The sequence below is a fragment of the Rhincodon typus genome, chromosome 28, assembly GCF_021869965.1.
Source record: "Rhincodon typus isolate 14 chromosome 28, sRhiTyp1.1, whole genome shotgun sequence".
NCBI lineage: Eukaryota > Metazoa > Chordata > Chondrichthyes > Orectolobiformes > Rhincodontidae > Rhincodon > Rhincodon typus.
This window is the reverse complement of record NC_063359.1, coordinates 24,249,378-24,269,227: the sequence shown is the minus strand read 5'-3', so window position 1 is coordinate 24,269,227 and position 19,850 is coordinate 24,249,378. Positions and strand designations below refer to the sequence as shown.

Genomic DNA, 19,850 nt, shown 5'->3' with positions numbered 1-19,850 from the left:
CACTCTCACTCTCACTCTCACTCTCACTCTCACTCTCACTCTCACTCCCTCTCTCTCTCTCTCTCACTCTCTCTCATTCTCACTCTATGCCTGTTTCTCTGTTTTGTGTCTCTGTTTCTCTCTGTCATTTTGTGTGTGTGTGTGTGTCTTTCTCTCTTTGTCTCCCTTACCCTCTGTCTGTCTCTCTCTGCCTATTCTGTTTGTGTGTCGCTCACTTTCCCTCTCTCTCGAATGCTTTCTCTGTCTATCTGCCTGTGTTGCGCTTTCTCGCTCTGTCTTTTTGTGTTTGTGTGTGTCTCTCTCTTTCCCTGTGTGTGTGTGTGTGTGTGTGTGTGTGTGTGTGTGTGTGTGTGTGTGGTGTGTGTGAGCCTGTCTCTCCACTCTCTCTTTCTGTCTCTTTCGTTCTATCTGTCTTAGTCATGTTCTCATTGTGTGTCTCTCTGTCTGTTCTCCCTCTCTTGCACTCGCTCTCTCATGCTCCCCCCTCTCTCGCTCTCCCCATCTCTTGCTCCTTTGCTCCCTGCCTGCACCCCCCCCATCCCCACCACAGTCTCTCTTCCGCACCCCCACCCCGCTCTCCCTGTGTCTCTTACTCCTTCTCACAACTGAAGTGGAAGACAAAGTAAGAGAAGCAAAGTGAAAGGATGAGAAGACTTTGGCAATTGACATTTGAGAGATTGTACAAGTCTTTTGTATGCGTGTAAGTAGTTAACCGAGAATTAAGCATGATTGTAACCTGCCTCTTGTCCTGTGGTGGAAATTGTGATATCTGTCTCCGCACAGAGAACTAAAAATGATTTCATGACCTTAACTTGTGTAATGCAGAGTTTCAAAATTTGGCAATAGCACAAAGCATTGTCGATATTGTGAGAAATGAATTTGATAAAAATGTGCGAAGTCATAAGGGGCCTGGACAGAGTAGAAAGGGAGACACTTTTCCCTATGGTATAAGAATTTCAAAGCAGTGGGCACCTATTTATGATTGGCAAAAGAAGCAATATTGACATAAGCAAAAGCATAGTCTGCAGTGAGTCGTTCACATCGCAAAGGCACTGCTTGACTCTGTTGTGCAGGCACATTCAAACATGATTTTCAAACGGAATTGGATAATTGTCTGTAGGGAGAAAATGTGCTTAGATACAAGGAAAAGGCAAAGATATGGGAACAGCTGAGTTGCTGTTGAAGAATGCCAGCACAGATATGCTTGGCTGAATAGACTGTTTCTGTGCTGTTCTTTGACTCTAACATAGACAAATTTACTGAACCCGGAAAGGATTAAAGAGATTTTCAAAGAGCATTGGAAAAAAAGTCAAATTGGCAATTTAACTGGCTTTGAAGTTTGTATTTTGAAAAGCTATTAGGGTTATTGCTTTTGCTTTGTTAGAAACAACACGTACTTCGACAAAGTTCAGATTTCAAACCTGACGTGCCAAGTTTGCAGTCTACCATGAAAATGTCAAATTCTCAGAAACTACCTCAGTTAGCCTGGAGTTTTACCTATTAGTGTGCAATTATTTTGAATTGTATGTTAAATTTGATTGAGTTTCAGCCACATTTTATATGATTGCTTTGAAGTCTTGAACAGTTGTTGGCCTGATTAATAAGTAGATGAGGAGATACAAACTGTAGTATATATCTAAAACACTGGACCTGGGATAACAGATGTTAATTTATCAGTGTTATATTAAATGCTAATGAGACAGGCTGAGGAATTTCTTAATTCAGGAATTTTTAAGAAAAATTTCTTAAACATGAAAACTTTGCATACATGCTGTATGCATTTCTGAACGTTTATCTACATTGTAGTTTATTCAATTAAAACTCCAGCATAAAAGACTTGTTGTGCTGTTCTGTAATGGGAAGTATTAATGAATTTGAATAGTCCAAAAGAAACCCTTTTTTAAACAAAAAAAAACTGCACGTTCTGAAGAAGAACACACTGAATGTTGATAACTTGTAGCTACGGTAGTATTCAGAAATAGCATATAATTTCAGGCATTTTAATTATAACATTGTCATCATTGGTATAGAAAGCGTAAGGATAGGTTAGTTATTGGAATGATTCAGCAAGTGGGATTATAATTATATTTGTCTGCAAGGACATTTATTTTCATCATGCAGGCCCTATGATTCACTTTCGAAGTGCACTACGATGCAGTTTACAAGTGATTGAGAAATGCACTGCTATAATGCAGCCAAATAAAATCTGACATTCTGTGGATTGAGTGTGTTGGTTATCTTGAAATTAACTGTGCTAGTTGCTGTTTAAAACAAATCTAACTGAATTAGTTGTGTGATTTATATGCATTGACATAATTTATTTTAATAGTTTGGGTTGAACTAACAATATGTAGATTTTGTTCTTTGTATGAAGGAGTTCAGTTGTTAAATTGTTGGTCTTCTAGGAGTCATCATTTTTAAATAAGTATGTGTCAGCAGGTAGGTGGCTGGGGCATTCCTGGAGTGATAATGTGATTTTTTTTTTTGTATTTTTGAGAGCATTACAAAGTTAAAGACCAAACATTGAAATGGTTTTTAAGCAGGAGCTTGAGTTTGATTTCAGGAAATCAAGAGTTGATTTTTTTTTTGCTTAGGAAGACCCATACATTGGAAAGCTTTTGGTTTCAGTTTGCAGAAGACCTGGCTGGAGTTAGATGTAATAACTCTTCCCTGTAGGGAAGGGAATTAGTTCAGAGCAGTTATGAAATAGGTTACCTCATTGTAAGGAGTTGGAAAATTTTGTACCAGCAGTGTTTAGTTAGAACCATGAAGGGGTTATTTGAAACTCAGAAAGTTTAAGCTCAGTTGTGTGAATAGTTAAGGAAGAGGCCATCAAGCTGTCAAGACTGGGAATTGAAAAAAAAAAGTTAAGCTACACCTATAAATGTGATAGGAAAGGAACCCCCACTGGTATTTGGTTACTTTAACGTGGTGTTGAGAGGAAATGAGATTATATTTTACTGTGTGTTTGAAATCTTCAAATTGTGTTATATGTAAATAGCCTGGTTTGTTTCATTTTTATTTGCTTTTTATTTTGTGTAATAAACTTCTGTATTATTATTAAATCAGCAACATTGTGTGCTTATGCTTCGATGAAAGACCATCATGTTAAATATGAAAAAAACAAATCAAACCATATTTCAGTCCAGGATCTGACCTATCCAGTAATAACATTACCTGGGATGATAACAGTATGGTTGTGTCACAGTTTAATTGCTAATTTTAGGACTGCATCTGAATATTGAGGAAGGAACTATACTGCTAAAGACTGATAATTAAAGGATGGGAGGGTGGGCCCCAAAGTAAATGACTTAATATGCATAGGAGTATAGAAGTTTAATATCAAGTCCAAACAGAATCTCAACGCTCTGCAACTGACTGATAATGTTTGGGGAGAAATCAGTGTTAAATTGTGGAATTTAATTCTTGAATGGAGCTTCAAATTTGACAATTTGAGTATTCCATGCCTTCTTCATTTTAAAAACTTGATTGCCTTTTAATGCAGTTTCTTCAAGTTAAATAGCCCTAAATATTGGAGCCAATTCTCATCACTGAGGCCTCAAGACTAGGCATCATCTTCACAACGTGAAGGATTCAAGGTGCAAATAAACCAAAGATGTAGTCAGAAAATATATGTTTCATATCTGTGGTCACAGCAATATAAGCTGAAATTGTATTTACTTTGCCTATAAAGCCCGCTGTCATTGCTCTGCCCTGTTGATGAGGTTTGGTTCTTTAACTATTATCTTTTAATGCATGCATGGGGAGGTGATGGCCTAATGGTATTATTGCTAGACTACTAATCCAGAAACTCCACTAATGTTCTGAGGAATGGTTCAAATCCTGCCATGGCAGATGGTGACACTTGAATCCAATAAGTATCTGGAATTGAAGAATTAATGATGACCATGAAACCACTGACAATTATAGGAAAACTCTATCTGGTGCACAAATGTCCTGAAGGGAAGGAAATTTGCCACCTTGACCTGATCTGGCATACATGTGACTCCAGAACCACAACAATGTGGTGGACTGTCAATTGCCCTCTGAAATTGTTACAACTGAATGGCTTGTTAGGCAATCATTTTGAAGCCTGAAAAAAAAAGAAATTAGACTGATGGATCACCTGGCATAACCTAGGCACCAGAAATGACAACATTAAAAACAGCCCTGTAAACTTTGCAAAGTCCTCCATACTAACTTCTGGAGGCCAGTACCAAAATTGGGAGAGCTGTCTCACAGTCTAGTCAAGCAACTGCCTGACCTAGTCCATAACGCATGATTCCATGAGTATGACCGTGTCCCAGACATCACCATCACCATTTATGTTCCCCCTAAGTTGTGTGTGTGAAGCTATTTCAATGGTCAGTGTAGGGCAATTGGCGTTGGCATGCAGTTTGCAGCGTTGACTTCAGATTTTAGAAGTCGCTGCCGCATATGGGCCCCAGAGGCTGACACAGCTGGTAAGAAAATTAGAGGGAATACTGATCACCATCCTTGGATATGTCCTGGCTCACTGGCAGGACAGGCCCAGCAGAGGTGGCGGCACAGTGCTATGCTGTAAAGATGGAGTTGCCTGTGGGTCTTCAACATTGACTCCAGACACCATGATGTCTCATGGTATCAAGTAAAGCACGGGCAAAGAAACCTGCTGATCACCACATACCATCCTCTCTTGGCTGATGAATCACTGCTCCTCCGTATTGAACATCATAAGGAAGAAGCACGGAGTGAAGAAAGCACAGAATGTACTCTGGATGGGTAATTTCAATATCTACCACCAAGAGTGGCTTGGTACCAGTGCTACCGATTGAACTGGTTGAGGCATTGCTGCTAGACCAGGTCTGCGATATTTGGTGAGGGAACTGTTGCCCAAAATGCAGTACTCAATACTTTTACCCAGGCATTCTTCCCTTGTGTGACAGACAAAAGGCAAGGAACTGACCAGAATTTAATTAACAAACCCTTCTTTATTTTAACTTTATAGGTACTAATACTGAAAACAAAACATAAATTCATTGCAATGTCTATTTCTCACTTCATCTAACTTAACTTCAACTTTAACTCACTTTATTTAATTTCATTTTACCTTGCTTTACTTGATCAACATTTAATCCTTGTAAGGATTGTAATGAGGTCAACCAGGTAGATCTCAGAATGAGTTCCCTAACAGGACCAGGACCAGAGAACCCTGGCTGACAGATATAACCAGGAGTGTCAGAGGCTCTGTTCACCTGAGAGCTGCCTATGAGGAAGCTGGGCTAGTGTCATATTACTATGCATCTGGAAATAAAGAGTGACTCGGTGACAGGATATCGGCCTCTCTTGGAGTTATTTCAACCCTAATTCTAACTCTAATAGTTTGGCTTGAATCAAATACTACCCCAATTTGAGTGAAGTGGCCAACTTTGCTCTCCATGCAGGTGTTTCCTCATGGTTCTTTGTCTTATCATAGAATCATAGAATCCCTAACTTCAGGGCAAAGGATTTTCTTCTAAAATCTCTGTTCTGATAACTTTATCTGAAAACGTGCTCCATTCCAGAAAGATCTCTGGCACTGGGTCAATGAATTGATCAAAGCCTGATCACTGTTCAATCCCAGCCAATGGAGTTTACTGGTAAGCAACTCCCAAATGTTTACACCATATCTTAGAAAAGTGACATTCCATATAAGGTAGTATGGAGCTACTGTGTCTAGAGACCACCATGAGACTTACCTTATTTGGTCAACACAGGAAACTACGTCACAGCCGGTCCTGGCTGCAGTTTAACTCTGGTCAGAATTTAAACTAGCTTGACCAAAATTCCCAGCATGCTTGGTTGTAGCTCTTAACCAATCTGGCAGACATTTCTGCTGCTGACCAAAGAACTAACAATAGGGAAAAATATATTTGACCTCCTGTTCATCAGTTTGCCTGCCGCAGAAGCATCTGTCCATGACAGTATCTGTAAGAATATGGAAACTGTTGTCAGGACGAAGTTCACCTTCAGTTTGAGAATGCCATTGTGTTATGTGGCACTATAATCATGCTAAACAGGACTGACTTTGAGCAGATCTAACAACTCAAAACTAGGAATCCATGAGTTGCCATGGACCATCAGCAACACGAATAGTACTCTTAACACAACTTGCAAACTCCCCGTCTGGCATATCCCCCTCTCTACCATTACCATCAAGGCAGGAGATCATCCCTGGTTAAGTGGCAAGTGCAGGAGATCATGCCAGGAGCGGCACAGTGCATACCCAAAAGAAAACTGAGATGTTAACCTGGTGAAGCTTCCAAACAGGTCTACTTGTGTGCGATAGACAGCTAAGCGATCCCACAACCAGCTGATCAGATCTAAGCTCTCCAGTCATGAAGGGTGGTGGATAATTTATTAAAAACTCATTGGAGGAGGCAACTTCACAAGTGTTCCTATCCTCAATGTCAGGAAGATAGTACATCACTGAAAAAGTTGAAGCATTTCCAACAATCTTCAGCCAGAAGTGCTGAGTGGATGATCCACCTTGGCCTCATTTAAGAGGTCTCCAGCAGCACAGATGCTCCAGCCAGGCTTCAGCTAATTCGATTCAGTCCATGAGAGGTCAAGAAAAAGTTGGAGGCAGTGGATATTGCAAAGGCTATGGGTCCTGACAACATTCCAGCAATAGTACTGAAAACTTGTTCTCCAGAACTTGCCACACTCCTGGCCGAGCTGTTTCAGTGTAACTAAAACATTGATATCCACCTGACAATCTCCTGACCTCATTACAGCCTTGATTCAAACATGGACAAAAGAACTGAATTCCAGAGGTGAGGTAAGAGTGACAGCCCTGGACATCAATGGTACATTTGACCAAGTGTGGTATTAAGGAGACCTAGCAAAACTGGAGTCAGTAGGAATTAGGCAAAACTCCACTGGTTGGAGTCATACCTGATTAGGAAGATGATTATGGTTGTTGGAGATCAGTCATCTCACCTCCAGCACATCTCTGCAGGAGTTCTCTGGGATAATGTCCTAAGCCCAACCGTCTTTTAGTTACTTCATGATGAGCATCTTTCCATCATGAGGTCAGAAGTGAGTATGTTTGCTAATGATTGCACCGTGTTTGACATCATTTGTGACTCCTCAGTTACTGAAGCAGATCATATCCAAATGCAGCAAGACCTGAAAATATTCAGGCTTGGGCTGAAAATTGGCAAGTAACATGCATGCCACATAAATGCCAGACAATGACCACCTCCAATAAGAGATAATCTAACCACCATCCCTTGGCATTCAGTGTGTTACCATCACTGAATCCCCCACTATCAATAACTTGAGGGTAACCATTGTCCAGAAACTCAACTAAATGGATTGTAGCAAGGCCTTCAACAAGTTCCTACATGGTAGATTGGTTAGTGAAGTTAGATTTATGTGGGATCCAGGGAGAGAGAGCCAATTGGTTACAAAATTGGTTTGATGCTAGAGGACAGAGGCTGGTGGTTGAGGGTTGTTACTCACACAGGATGCCTGTGAACAGCGATGTGCTGCATGGCTTGATTCTAGGTTCATTATTGTCCGTTATTTGTATCAACAATTTTGGATGAGAAAATGGGAGATATGGCTGGTAGGTTTGCTGATGATACCAAAATTGGTGATAAATAGACTGTGAAGAAGAATATCTAAAGAGTACAACAAGATCTTAATCATATGGGTCAATGGGCCAAGAATTGGCAGATGGAGTCTAATTTAGATAAATGCGTGGTGTTGCACTTCAGTAAGGCAAACCAGGGCAGTACATACACAGTTAATGGTAGGGTCTCAGGTTGAACAGAGGGACCTAGGGGTGCAGGCTCATAATTTCATAAAAGTGGTATTACAAGTGTACAGAGTGGTGAAGAAGGCGTTTGGCATGCTTGCCATCATTGGTCAGAGCATTGAGTATAGGAGTTGGGATGTCATGTTGTGACTGTTCAAGGCAATGGTAGGGTCACTTTTAGAATGCTGAGTACAGTTCTGGTTGCCCTACTATAGGAAGGATGTAGTTAAACTAGAAAGGGTGCAGAAACAATTTACAAGAATTTTCCCAGGACTGGAGTGTTTGAGTTCTAAGGAGAGGCTGGATGGGCTGAGACTTTTTTCCTTTGTGTGTTGGAGGCTGAGTGGTGATCTTATAGAGGTTTATAAAGTCAGGAGAGGCATAGATAAGGTAAGTCGACAAGGCCTTTCCCAAAGGTAGGGGAGTCCAAAACTAAAGGGCGTAGGTTTAAGGTGAGAGGGGAAAGATTTAAAAGGGACCTGAGGGGCAACTCTTTCACACAGGATGGTACATGTATGGAATGATCTGTTAGTGGAAGTGGGTACAATTAGAACATTTAAAAGACATTTGGATATGTACATGAATAGGGAAAGGTTTGGAGGGATATGGGCCAAAATCCTAAATCATGGCATGATGCCAGAAATGCTTACCCTAACCCAAAGATGACTGTTGTGAACGAATCTCTTCAGGGGCATGTTTTCCTCTCGTCACAACTGAAATAACTCCATGAAGGCCGGTATCCCGTCGCCAAGTCACACTTTATTTACATGCACATAGTTCATGACACTGATCCAGCTAGCTCAGAGTTTGTTCCTAGAGTGAACAGAATGCCTGACATTCCTGTTTATATTTGTCAGCCAAGACTTCCTGATTATACCTGATTAACAGCCTCAACCCACATAGACATGGGGAAAATGTGCAAACTCCACACAGACAGTCGCCCGAGGGTGGAATCGAAACCAGGTCCCTGGCGCTGTGAGGCAGCAGTGCTAACCACTGAGCCACCGTGCTGCCCCGTGTGTAATATTTTCCAGGAAAATAACATTAGGGCAGATGAAAAGAACGAGTAATTCTTCTGACAACGTGTGAACCCACAGATTTTTCAGTAATCAGAAGTCCATCTTTCCCTGAGGCACCAGATACTAAAACCTTTCAAGAGTTGACGTACCTAAGGAATATTATGACCCCAAGCCTCCTCTAATTCTGAGACACTATCGGTTTTACTTGGCAGTTCGAGAACCAGGGGAATCTGTATTGGGATTTTTTGTGAGGTTAAGACAACGGCAGAGGCATGTGCTTTTGGGGTTAACCCTAAGTGAGATGCTGAGAGACTGTTTGTTTGGTACGTGGGATTAAAGATGTAACCATGCAAAAATGCCTACTAGCTGAAGCCTAACTGGACTTCAAACAAGCTTTATCATTAGAAAATGCAGCAAGTGGAACGTATGAATTACAGGGTATTCCAATGGAAGTGGACACCTGAGACTGACTGAGCTTGGGAGAAACCATCTGAGTGAAGGAAATTGCATCACCTCACTCAGGACACAGGGATTCTAGGGGAGCCCACAGCAAAACCCCAAAACAAAGCCAATTCTCTGCCAAACCGGTTAACCGGTTCTTGATTGTCAAAGGGATCAAAGGTTACAGGGAGAAGCTGGGAGAATGGGGAGAGAAACTTTTCAGCCATGATCGTATGGCAGAGCAGACTCAATGGGCCGAATGGCCTAACTTGTGCTCTTATGTCTCATGGTCTAACGTTTTCTCAAGCATCTGGGCCGGCAGGCCACTATAGTCCTGGCTGACTAATAATCTTCCCACCTATCCCCTGGCTGCCTTTCCAGCCCCACCTTCTCCCATTCTACCTTCTGACCCTCCATTCCAGCCACCAACCAGATTCATCCCTCCCATGGATCTCACATGGAGAACATTTTACAAAGTCTACCCCGGGTCACCATTTATCTCGATGCCATGCTAATAACCGGGAAGACCAATAAAGAGCATTTAGAGAACTTGGCCGCGGTGTTGAAACGTTTCTCCAAGGCGGATGTTCACGTCAGGAGGGAAAAAGGTGTGTTCCAGGCACACCCCAAGTCACCGACTTGTGCTTCATAGTCAACACGAATGGGTTAAACCCATTGGAAGATAAAGGGAGGGCAATCAAAGGTGCCCCACTGGCCATGTCTGTACCGGAACTCAGGTCTTTCCTCAGGTTGGTAAATGATTATAGAACGTTCATACGTAACATGGTCTCCAGCCTGGAACCCTTACATCTGCTACTGAAAAAGGGTCAGTCTTGGAAATGGTCACATAGCCAAGATGCAGCCTTGAGGGAAGTGAAGAGGCAGCTATCACGTCTAAATTGTTGGCACACTACAATCCCAGGTGAGATATAGTGCTGACATGCAATGCCTCCCATATGGTATTGGGGTAGTGTTGGCTCACTAGTGGCTCAGCAGAGAGGTACACCTAATAGCACATGCTTCCTGGACTTTGGCTAATGCCGAACGAAGATATGCCCAGATAGAGAAGGAAGATTTGGTGTGAGAAAGTTCCACCAATACCTTTATGGAAGTACATTTGTCACAGTAATAGACTACAAACCCCTGCTAGGGCTACTTAACGTAGGCAAGGTGGTCCACCCATAGCTTCAGATCGAATTCAACGGTGGGCTCTTAATGTGAGTACATATAATTACAAGTTGGAACACTGTCCGGGAGGCCAAGTGGCAACTGCAGATGCCTTGAGCCACCTCCCACTGGCAGATATACCACCAGTGGTGCTGCCACTAGACTAGTCTGTTCTAGTTTTAAACTTTCTGGATACCCTTCCGGTCACCACTGACAATATCAGATTGTGGACACAAAAAGATCCCATTCTGTAAAAACTAAAACAGCTGGTGGTGATGGTGGAAACAAAAGGGCCATCACAACCAGAATTGAAATCTCTCTGGACCTGGCAAGACCAAATCACCATAGAGAACAGCATATTATTATGGGCAGCAATAGTGATTGTCCCGAGCAAACATTGCTGCCAGGGTCATCCAGGGGTTGCCAAAATAAAGAGGTTGTTAAGACGTTTTGTCTGGTGGCCAGGACTGGATGCCAACATAGCCATGTTGGTGGCGCAGTGCCCAGAGTGCCACCAAGGACAAAAATTACAGCCAGCAGTTCCGCCACTTTTGTGGGAATGTCCAGGTAAACCCTTGATTTGATTGTATTTGGCTATGCCAGTCTGTTCATGGGCTTTGTGTTTTTAGTAATTGTGGATGTTCATTCAAAGTGGTTGAACATGCAAAGGGTTTAATTGTCAAACATGGGGACAATGATTGAAAAGTTGCAAGCATCTTTTACAATACATTGACTCCCAGAGGTATTGGTCACAGATAGTGGGCTATCACTTACCAGTAGAGAATTTGAGTATTTTCTAATATCAAATGGCATTTGGCATGCAAGGACAACTCCAAACCATCAATTGTCCAGTGGTCTGGTGGAAAACAGCAGTCCAAACTTTGAAAGCAGGCTTAAAGAAACAGCCTACAGCTTCACTCAATACCAAGCTGCCCTGGTTCCTGTTTGATTTTAGGACCACACCTGAAGCAACTATGGGGATAGCTCCAGCAAAACTGCTAGTGGGGAAAAGACTCTGCTCTAAGTTAAACCACATATTCCTGGACCTGGGGTGGTGGGGTGAAACGGCATCGGGAACGCCAATACTGGACACAAGACTCCTGTAAGTGAGAGAGACAGTTCACTTTACCGGAAACAGTTTGATGCCAAAACCACAGGAATGGTCCCGCATGGATAAGAGGTACGGTCGACGCGAGGTCAGGTTCCGTGACGTACAACGTTCGAGTAAGAGAGGCAGTCCTGAACAAGCACATGGACCACATGAAAGCTGCAACCTCACAAAGGGGGCAGAAGCAAAACATACCCAGACCCTCAGAACATCCAGCAAGGCTGCCAGAATTTGTGAATTCTCATCCTCCACCTTGCATTGAAGAAACCTCTTACGACAAGAGACACGGCAGATATCACAGCCTCAACAAGTTACCACCCGCAAAAGATGAATTTCAGCCAAGATGCTCTGCGCACAAGATGCAGGCTATGGTCCAGTACATGCCGCTAGTGTCCGAGTCAGAATCAGAGGAACCAGACCTGGTGTGAAAATGACCCAGGGGAAGCTACAAGAGAAAGAATGGGCCTTTGTCTCAGGGCATACAGGGGAACAGATGGAGTGATTGTATCAAGATCAGCCCGGTGGATGTCATAGAATATGAGCTCCCTGATTGAGGGAATCTGGTCCAACCAGGGAGTTCTGGCTGACAGATATAAACAAGAGTGTCAGGGGTTCTGTTCAGCCTAGGAGCTGGCTTTGAGCTCTGAGCTAGCTGGGTCAGTGTCATGTACCATGTATTTGTAAATAAAAGGTGACGATGATGGGATACTGGCCTTCATGGAGTTATTTCATACCCCATTAATGTTAACAAATATATTGTTAGGCAGTTAGAATTGTGAACCTTCAGGCATGCAGGAGTTTTTAAAAGATTATTCACTGGTGAGGTGTTGGCATTTCTGACCGTGCCAGCATTGGTCGCCCATCCCTAGTCGCACTGGGATGATGGCCGCCTTGAACTGCTGCAATCCATGTGCTGTAGATAGACTCACAATGCCATTAGGGCGGGAACACCAGGATTTTGATCCTGCGACAGTGAAGGAACAGTGATACATTTCCAGGTCAGAATAGGTTTGGTGGGGAACTTGCAGGTGTGTTGTATCACTATACCTGTGGCACTTGCACTTCTAGATGGTAGAGGCCATGGGTTTGAAAGGTATTAAGAATCTTTAGACAATTCCTAACACATCTTCAAGGTTGTAGCAGCAGTGTATACACAGTGTTGGTGGTAGAGTAACTGAATGTTTGTGGATGCGGTGCCAATCAAATGGGCTGCTTTGTCCTGGGTGGTGTCAATTTTCTTGAGTCGTCTTGGAGCTGTAATCACCCAGGCAAGTGGGGAGTATTCCATCACATTCATGACTTGTGCCTTGTAGATGGTGGACGGGCTTTTGTGGAGTCAGGTGATGAGTTATTGGCTGTAGTATTCCTAGCCTCCAACCTGCTCTTGTAGCTACTGTATGCATATAAAGTCAGAATCACAGATCATACATGAAAATAGACCCTTCGGTTCAACTTGTCCATGCCAACTAAGTATCCAAAACTGAAGTGGTCCCATTTGCCTGCATTTGGCCCATATCTAAGGTTTTGGAGTAGATCTGTAGCTCAGGTTGTGGGTGTTGCGGTTGGTTGGCTTGCCAAGCTGGTTTGTTGTTTTGCAGATGTTTCATTACCATGCTTGGTAACATCCTCAGTGCAGCCTCCGATGAAGCGTCGGTGTGTTTTCCCGCCTGGTTTTTAAACTTTGGGGTCCGTTGAGATTGATTGCCTCACTTCCGGTTTTCCTTCATAGTGGAACGTATATGGGGTCGAGTTCAATGTGTTTATTAATAGCATGCTTCGTGGAGTGCCATGCTTCCAGGAATTCTCGTGCTTGTCTCTGCCTAGCCTGTCCCAGGATCTTGGTGTCGTCCCAGTCGAAGTGGTGGTTCTCCTTGTCCATGTGGATTGAGATGAGTGAATGTTGGTCGTGTCTTTTTGTAGCCAGTTGGTGTTCATGTACTCTTGTTGTTAGCTTCCTTCTTGTTTGTCCGATGTAGTGTTTCTCGCAGTCTCTGCAGGGGATTTTGTAGATGGCATTGGTCCTGTCCATGGCGGGGAGTGGGTCTTTGGTTTGGGTGAGCAGTTGTCATAGGGTTGACGTGGGCTTGTGTGCCACTCTGATGCCCAGCGGTCGTAAGAGTCTTGTGGTGAGTTCCAACATGTTCCTGATGTAGGGTAGTGTGATGTGTGTCGGGGTGTGTAGAATCTTTCTGATGCTGTCCGTGTAGGCATCTTCTGACCCAGTTCTTTGGATATCCATTATCCTTGAACACTTGGAAGAGGTATTCTTCATCCTCTTGGCGTAGTTCCATGTTGCTGCAGTGTGATTAACAGCCTCAATCAGGGAACTCATTGTATGAGGTCCACCTGGCTAACCTCGTTCCAATCACTGTGGGCTACTTGCCATACAAGACCCATAAGACCATAAGAAATAGTAACAGGTTTAGGCTATTCGGCTCCTCAAGCCTGCCCTGCCATTCAATAGGACTATGGCTGATCCAACGTTACTCACGTCCGCTTTCCTGCCCCTTTCCCATAACCCTTGATTTCCCTTACTGATCAAAAATCTATTCCAGCCTAAAATATACTCAAAGACTCTGCTCCTATCACTCACTGTGGCAAGGAGTTCCAAAGACACTCGACTCTCTGAGAGAAGAAATTTTAAAAAAGGAAGGCCCTAGAAGGACTGAAAAAAGACAAAAACATCATAATACTACCAGCGGACAAAGGGCGCATGACCGTAATGCTAAACAAACTGGACTCCCTCACTAAAGCACAGACACTACTAGCAGACAAGAACACATACCAAGTGCAAATAGATCCAACACCGCAACTGGTAATAAAGTAATCAACACACTAAAGAGACTCAAACAGACCGGACAAATCAACAAAATGGACTACCTAAAAATGAAACCAGAGGGACAAACCCTCCCCCCGGCGATTCTACGGTCTCCCAAAGATGCACAAGGAAGTGCCCCTCAGATCCATAGTCTCCCTCCCAGGCACACCAACACATAGGTTAGCCAAGGAGTTATAACGAAGACGAAAGCACCTTGTCAGCAAGTCACCCCACTCAATCCACTCAGCCCAGGAGCTCCTCAAATCCCTCAAGGACATAAGAATACACGATGACTCTGATTGTGCCGCAACATTCAGTTATTGACAGCAAGATGAGTTCCATCATCTAGGTCACCTATTACCACCACTCCGTACCTGATTTTCACCACAGCATCTAGATCTGCCCTAGTTTGTCCTTCTGTGACTCAGTGTTGAAATTTGAATTTTGTTTAATAATAATCCTACAAAGCACCTAAGGATGTTTAATCATGTTCGGTGTGCTGTAAAAATTCGAGTTGTTGAAATTAATCTGTACTAGGCTGTAATAATTCTGATTTAGGCGATGTGGATTTTTTTAAGTGTTAACACACAAATTTAACAACATTTGTTGCATTACATGTTTAACGATATGAATATGTAGTTAATGTTTCGACTTTATACTTTGTTAGCTGTCATTTATCCACCAAATCTCAATCCATCGACCTCTGTCTCTTGGTTTGGCCTGAATAAAGCTTGTTTTTACAACTTTACTTCCGGGCTTTAAAGTAAATATTGTTTGTTCTATTTTAACAGGGACTTACCTCAGTATGGTCAGAAACAATGGCAGTCATATTTTGGGCGTACTTTTGATGTTTACACTAAGCTCTGGAAATTCCAACAACAGCACAGGTTGGGAGAGTTTTGTTTTATAGTCTATGCAATGAAATAATATTTTGTTTGCAACAAATTATTCCAAAGTAAAGAAAATGGATACGATTGATACTATCACCTGACATACTTTTTGTTCGGGTTTGGTTGCAGTAAGTGACTCCAGCATAATATACTTGGTTAGATGAAATTAGTAACATTTGTAGGCATCTTTTTTCTCAATACAAGTAACTTCCCTTAAGAGTTAGTTTAGTGAAGTTTATAAAGTTCACTTAATCAGTTTATGTTTCAGTTAAGGATTGAGGTGAGTTCATGAGTAGGCCCTATACAGCTGCCAGAATACAAATACATGTAGTTTCAGTATTGAGGTGAGTGGTCCAACATGCTGCAGGTTTGTTCATAGAAACATAGAAGAAAGAAGCAGGAGGAGGCCATTTGGCCCTTTGAGCCTGCTCCGACATTCATCACAATCATGACTTATTGTCCAACTCAATAGCCTAATCCTATTTTCTCCCCATAATCTTTGATTCCATTCACCCCAAGTACTATATCTAGCCACCTCTTGAATACATTCAATGTTTTAGCATCAACTTCTTCCTGTGGTAATGAATTCCAGAGGCTCGCCACTCTTTGGGTGAAGAAATGTCTCCTCATCTCCGTCCTAAGTGGTCTACTCTGAATCCTCAGACTATGACCCCTGGTTCTGGACACACCCGCTATCAGGAATATCCTACCTGCATCGACCCTGTCTAGTCCTGTTAGAATTTGATAAGTCTCTATGAGATCCCCACCCATTCGTCTGAACTCCAGTGAAAACAATCCTAACCTATTCACTCCCAGTCTCGTCATCCGTGGAATCATCCTGGTAAAACTTTGCTGCACTCCCTCAAGAGCAAGAGCAAGAGCAATCATCAGAAAAGGAGACCAAAACTACATACTGTGACCTTACCAAGCCCTGTATCTCATACTGAAAACCTCTTGCAATGAAGGCCAACACCTGCATGCTTACCTTCAGCAACTGGTGCACAAGGATCACAGGACCTATTGCACGCTCTCCTCTCCCAATTTACAGCCATTCAGGCAGTAATCTGCCTTCTTCTTTTTGCCTACAAAGTGAATAACATCACATTTATCCAAATTATATGGCATCTGCCATTGATTGCCCGCTCACCCAACCTGTCCAGGTCATGTTGATCAGGTTTGACAATGCTGTTCTGATCACCAGGTGAAAGAATTTAATTAGAGCAGGGTCAGTACTTACACCAGTTAAATGCATAAGAAGTGGTATTCACAATGCTCAGTTTTTCAGTCACACAGTCCCACTCCCATTTTGGTGTGAAGGCATTACTGAGATTGCATTTATTTACCTAACTGCTTTACTCAGAAATTATAAGAATGTGGAACTTGCAGTCACTAGAAGTAGTTGAAGCAAATAGCATATATAATTTCTTCGATTGACAGGGTAGCTAGATAACGCGTGAGGTAGAAAGAGAATAGAAAAATGTATTGACACAGATAGATGGAAATGGGAGGAGGCTCATATGGAGCATGGATAAGTTGGGCTGAATGGCTTGTTTCTTTGTATTACAGAGAATTTACAATGTCCAAATCGGCTTTAGGGTGCTAAGTTATATAGTCATGTCAAGAGGAAAATATGCTTCCAACAACTCAACACATCATCTGGCTTTGCTTGATGAAACTGGAGTTGAATTACAGTGATTTGAAGTAATCTGATACATTTTTTTTGTGTACATATGTGCTTAAATTGCTGGAGGGGTGTGGTAAGGACCTCATTCTGTTTAGGTGAGAAAAACAATCATACAGTTTGAAATGTGTTACCATATGATCAATTTTGCCTACATAAGCAATAGGTAATATTTTGCTCTGCATTGCAATATACTCAAATTTTGGTTGAGACTTCAAAATTATTGTAAGTTGCACTTCACTGGCTCTGTAAAACAAATATTCATTGAATACACAAGCACCAAGTTAGAATTTATCCATGCAGTTTCTTTTGAAAGTTTAGTTAATTTGGATAATATATCTTATATGCATGATTGTACTTTACTTTATTATTTGTCCATCATTCATCTTAGGCAAATTCTGGACAATAGGTATGGCCTGAAGAGGTGGCAGATTGGAGAAATTGCTTCAAAGATAGGACAACTCTACTACCATTATTAGTAAGTTAGAATTTTTTGATGTGGTTGAAAGCAAATGAATTACCATGATCACTTTGGAAAATTATTTACTCAAGCACTGAATCTTCCTGATATGCCAACTGAGTGAATTTTATGCAGTCAGTTACCACTTAAGGCGATCTTGTATTTGCAGATGAAAATTAACAGTTAAAGTTGCACTCAGTTGCAGTAGTCCTGTTCTGCCTTGGCTCCTACCTTGTGCTTTGCCTGCTTTGCTTGGGGTTCAAACTTTGTGCAAAAGTGGTGATTAGAAGTAATGTCTGAGGAAACGTCTGCGGGGTGACACTGCTGCCTCACAGTGCCAGGGACGCGGTTCAATTCCATCCTCAGACAATTGTCTGTGTGGAGTTTGCACATTCTCCCAGTGTCTGCGTGGGTTTTCTCTGGGTGCTCCGGTTTCCTCCCACAGTCCAAAGATGTGCAAGCTAGGTGGATTGGCCATGCTAAGTTGCCCATAGTGTTCAGGGATGTGTAGATTAGGTGGGTTATAGGGTGATGGGTCTGGGTGGGATGCTCTGAGGGTCGGTGTGGACTTATTGGGCCAAAGGGCCTGTCTCCGCATTGTAGGGATTCTATGAAATCAGTTTATCTGCTTGTAGTAAGAATTGTAAAATGTGTTACTGATGTCCAATACAAGTAGGATGGGAATTTCTGACTTTTGTAACAGTTTGTCAGGTCAGAAATAGCGTGATGAGAAGTTCATAAAACAGTATTTGGAATGATAATGCACACCACCAAGTATTTCCCCAAATCTTGGTAAACCTTAAAACCTGCTATTCCTGCATCTAAAATTGCATCAAAATGTATTTCACTATGTATTCAGTGGTATGCTTACAATATTCAGGGTTTCTGTCTTCTCTTTTGACGTAGTTACTCAACTTCCTCTTGTAAATGTACTCTGTCTCTCTCTGTGTACTCTCTCTGCCTCTTTGTCTGTCTCTATATCTGTGTGTGTTCTCTCTCTCATGTTCTCTCTCTGTGTGTGTGTGTGTGTTCTCTCTCTCTCTGTCTGTGTGCACACTCTGTGTGTGTGTGCGCGCGCGCGAGCGCTCTCTCTCTCTCTCTCTGTCTGTGTACACACTCTGTGTGTGTGTTCTCTCTCTCTCTCTCTCTCTCTCTCTCTCTCTGTGTGTGTGTTCCCTTTCTCTCTCTCTCTCCTCTCTCTCTCGGTGTACTCCCTCTGTACTTGTTTCCTTTGAATATGAATAGCCTGATAAAACTTGTAAACTATAGTTTTTGAAAAGAATCAAACTTGTAGCCGGCAGCCATTTTTGTAGGTTTTGTTCATCTTTTATAGAATTTTAACATATCTCTCAATGTTTAGCTGCCTTATATTTCTGTTTTTCCTTTCCACACCATCCTAATCTTTAGCTTGCGTACTTCTGAGACCAGTTATCTGAATGAAGCATTTTCCTTCTACTCTGCAATAAGACAAAGGGCTTACTACTCCCAGGTCACTAAGGAAGATAGGTATGCTAACTATTATACATTCATAACTAACTTTTTTGTGTATGTAACTACAAGTATGAACTGGTACAGGCATAACAAATGTTGTATAAAATGTCTTATGTACTAAAATACCCTTATAATATCTGTTTTTATTTCTTTTCATGGACAGTAGTGCTAATGTTTTCATAAAAGGTCTTGACTTAAAAGAGCAAAGTTAGGATAATGATTAAATTATTGTAGAAAATTCAGTTTGTGTTAAATTTTAATTTGTATTAAACTTTTCTTTTACTTTCCTGATTAGTTGGGTCACTCAATGTTTCTTTGCTTTGAATCCATTTGGTTTGCTCACTTTTTGTAGGCCTGAACTTGTAGTTAAAAAGCTACGGTATTATGCACGATACATAGTTGTTTGTCTGCTGCTCAACAAAATGGACCTTGTTGGAGATCTAGTTAAGGTATGGGACTTATTTTGAACTGTGTTTCATATTTATAAAATTTTAGAGATATCTACAATGAAGAAGCATTTGTTTTGGTTTCTTGCATTAACAACTACCTTGCAGTTGATTGAATTCTACAATCTTGGGGAAGCTCAAACAGTATGTGGAAAACTCTGACATCCTGTTAGATCCAGAACTGAGCTAAAATCAGTACTGTTATCAGCAATTTTCATCTCTGTGACATTACCAGCTTCCATCCCTACCTCAACTTTACATGCTGAAAACTATAAATTTTGTTATATAGAAACTGTTTTCCCCAAGTTCTTCTCTGCTGCCTCCTATCCTCAAATATGTCTGTGAGTGTAGGCGGAATGGTTAGTAAGTTTGCAGTTGACTGCATATTGTTGTGGTTTTGTTGTTAGGGAAAATGAAGTAATGATTTTTACTATTTAATATGTTATTCCACTTGGTTTAGTAACAACCCAGGATTATGAAGATGTTGATAGGATATTGAGATAAGAATTGAGATTGAAGGAATGAAAATATATTTTTCCTTACTTT

The 19,850-nt window shown here is 41.8% G+C and overlaps 1 protein-coding gene across 1 annotated transcript in view; it reads left to right on the top strand.

Annotated features, from left to right (window-relative positions):
* LOC109914073 (protein SCAI) overlaps positions 1–19,850 on the top strand; it is a 149,772-nt gene that overhangs the window by 113,076 nt on the left and 16,846 nt on the right. The window contains exons 3-6 of the mRNA XM_048613379.1: positions 15,128–15,223; positions 17,299–17,385; positions 18,775–18,873; positions 19,211–19,307. Coding sequence (XP_048469336.1) covers positions 15,128–15,223; positions 17,299–17,385; positions 18,775–18,873; positions 19,211–19,307 — 379 coding nt within the window. The remainder of the gene's footprint in view (positions 1–15,127; positions 15,224–17,298; positions 17,386–18,774; positions 18,874–19,210; positions 19,308–19,850) is intronic.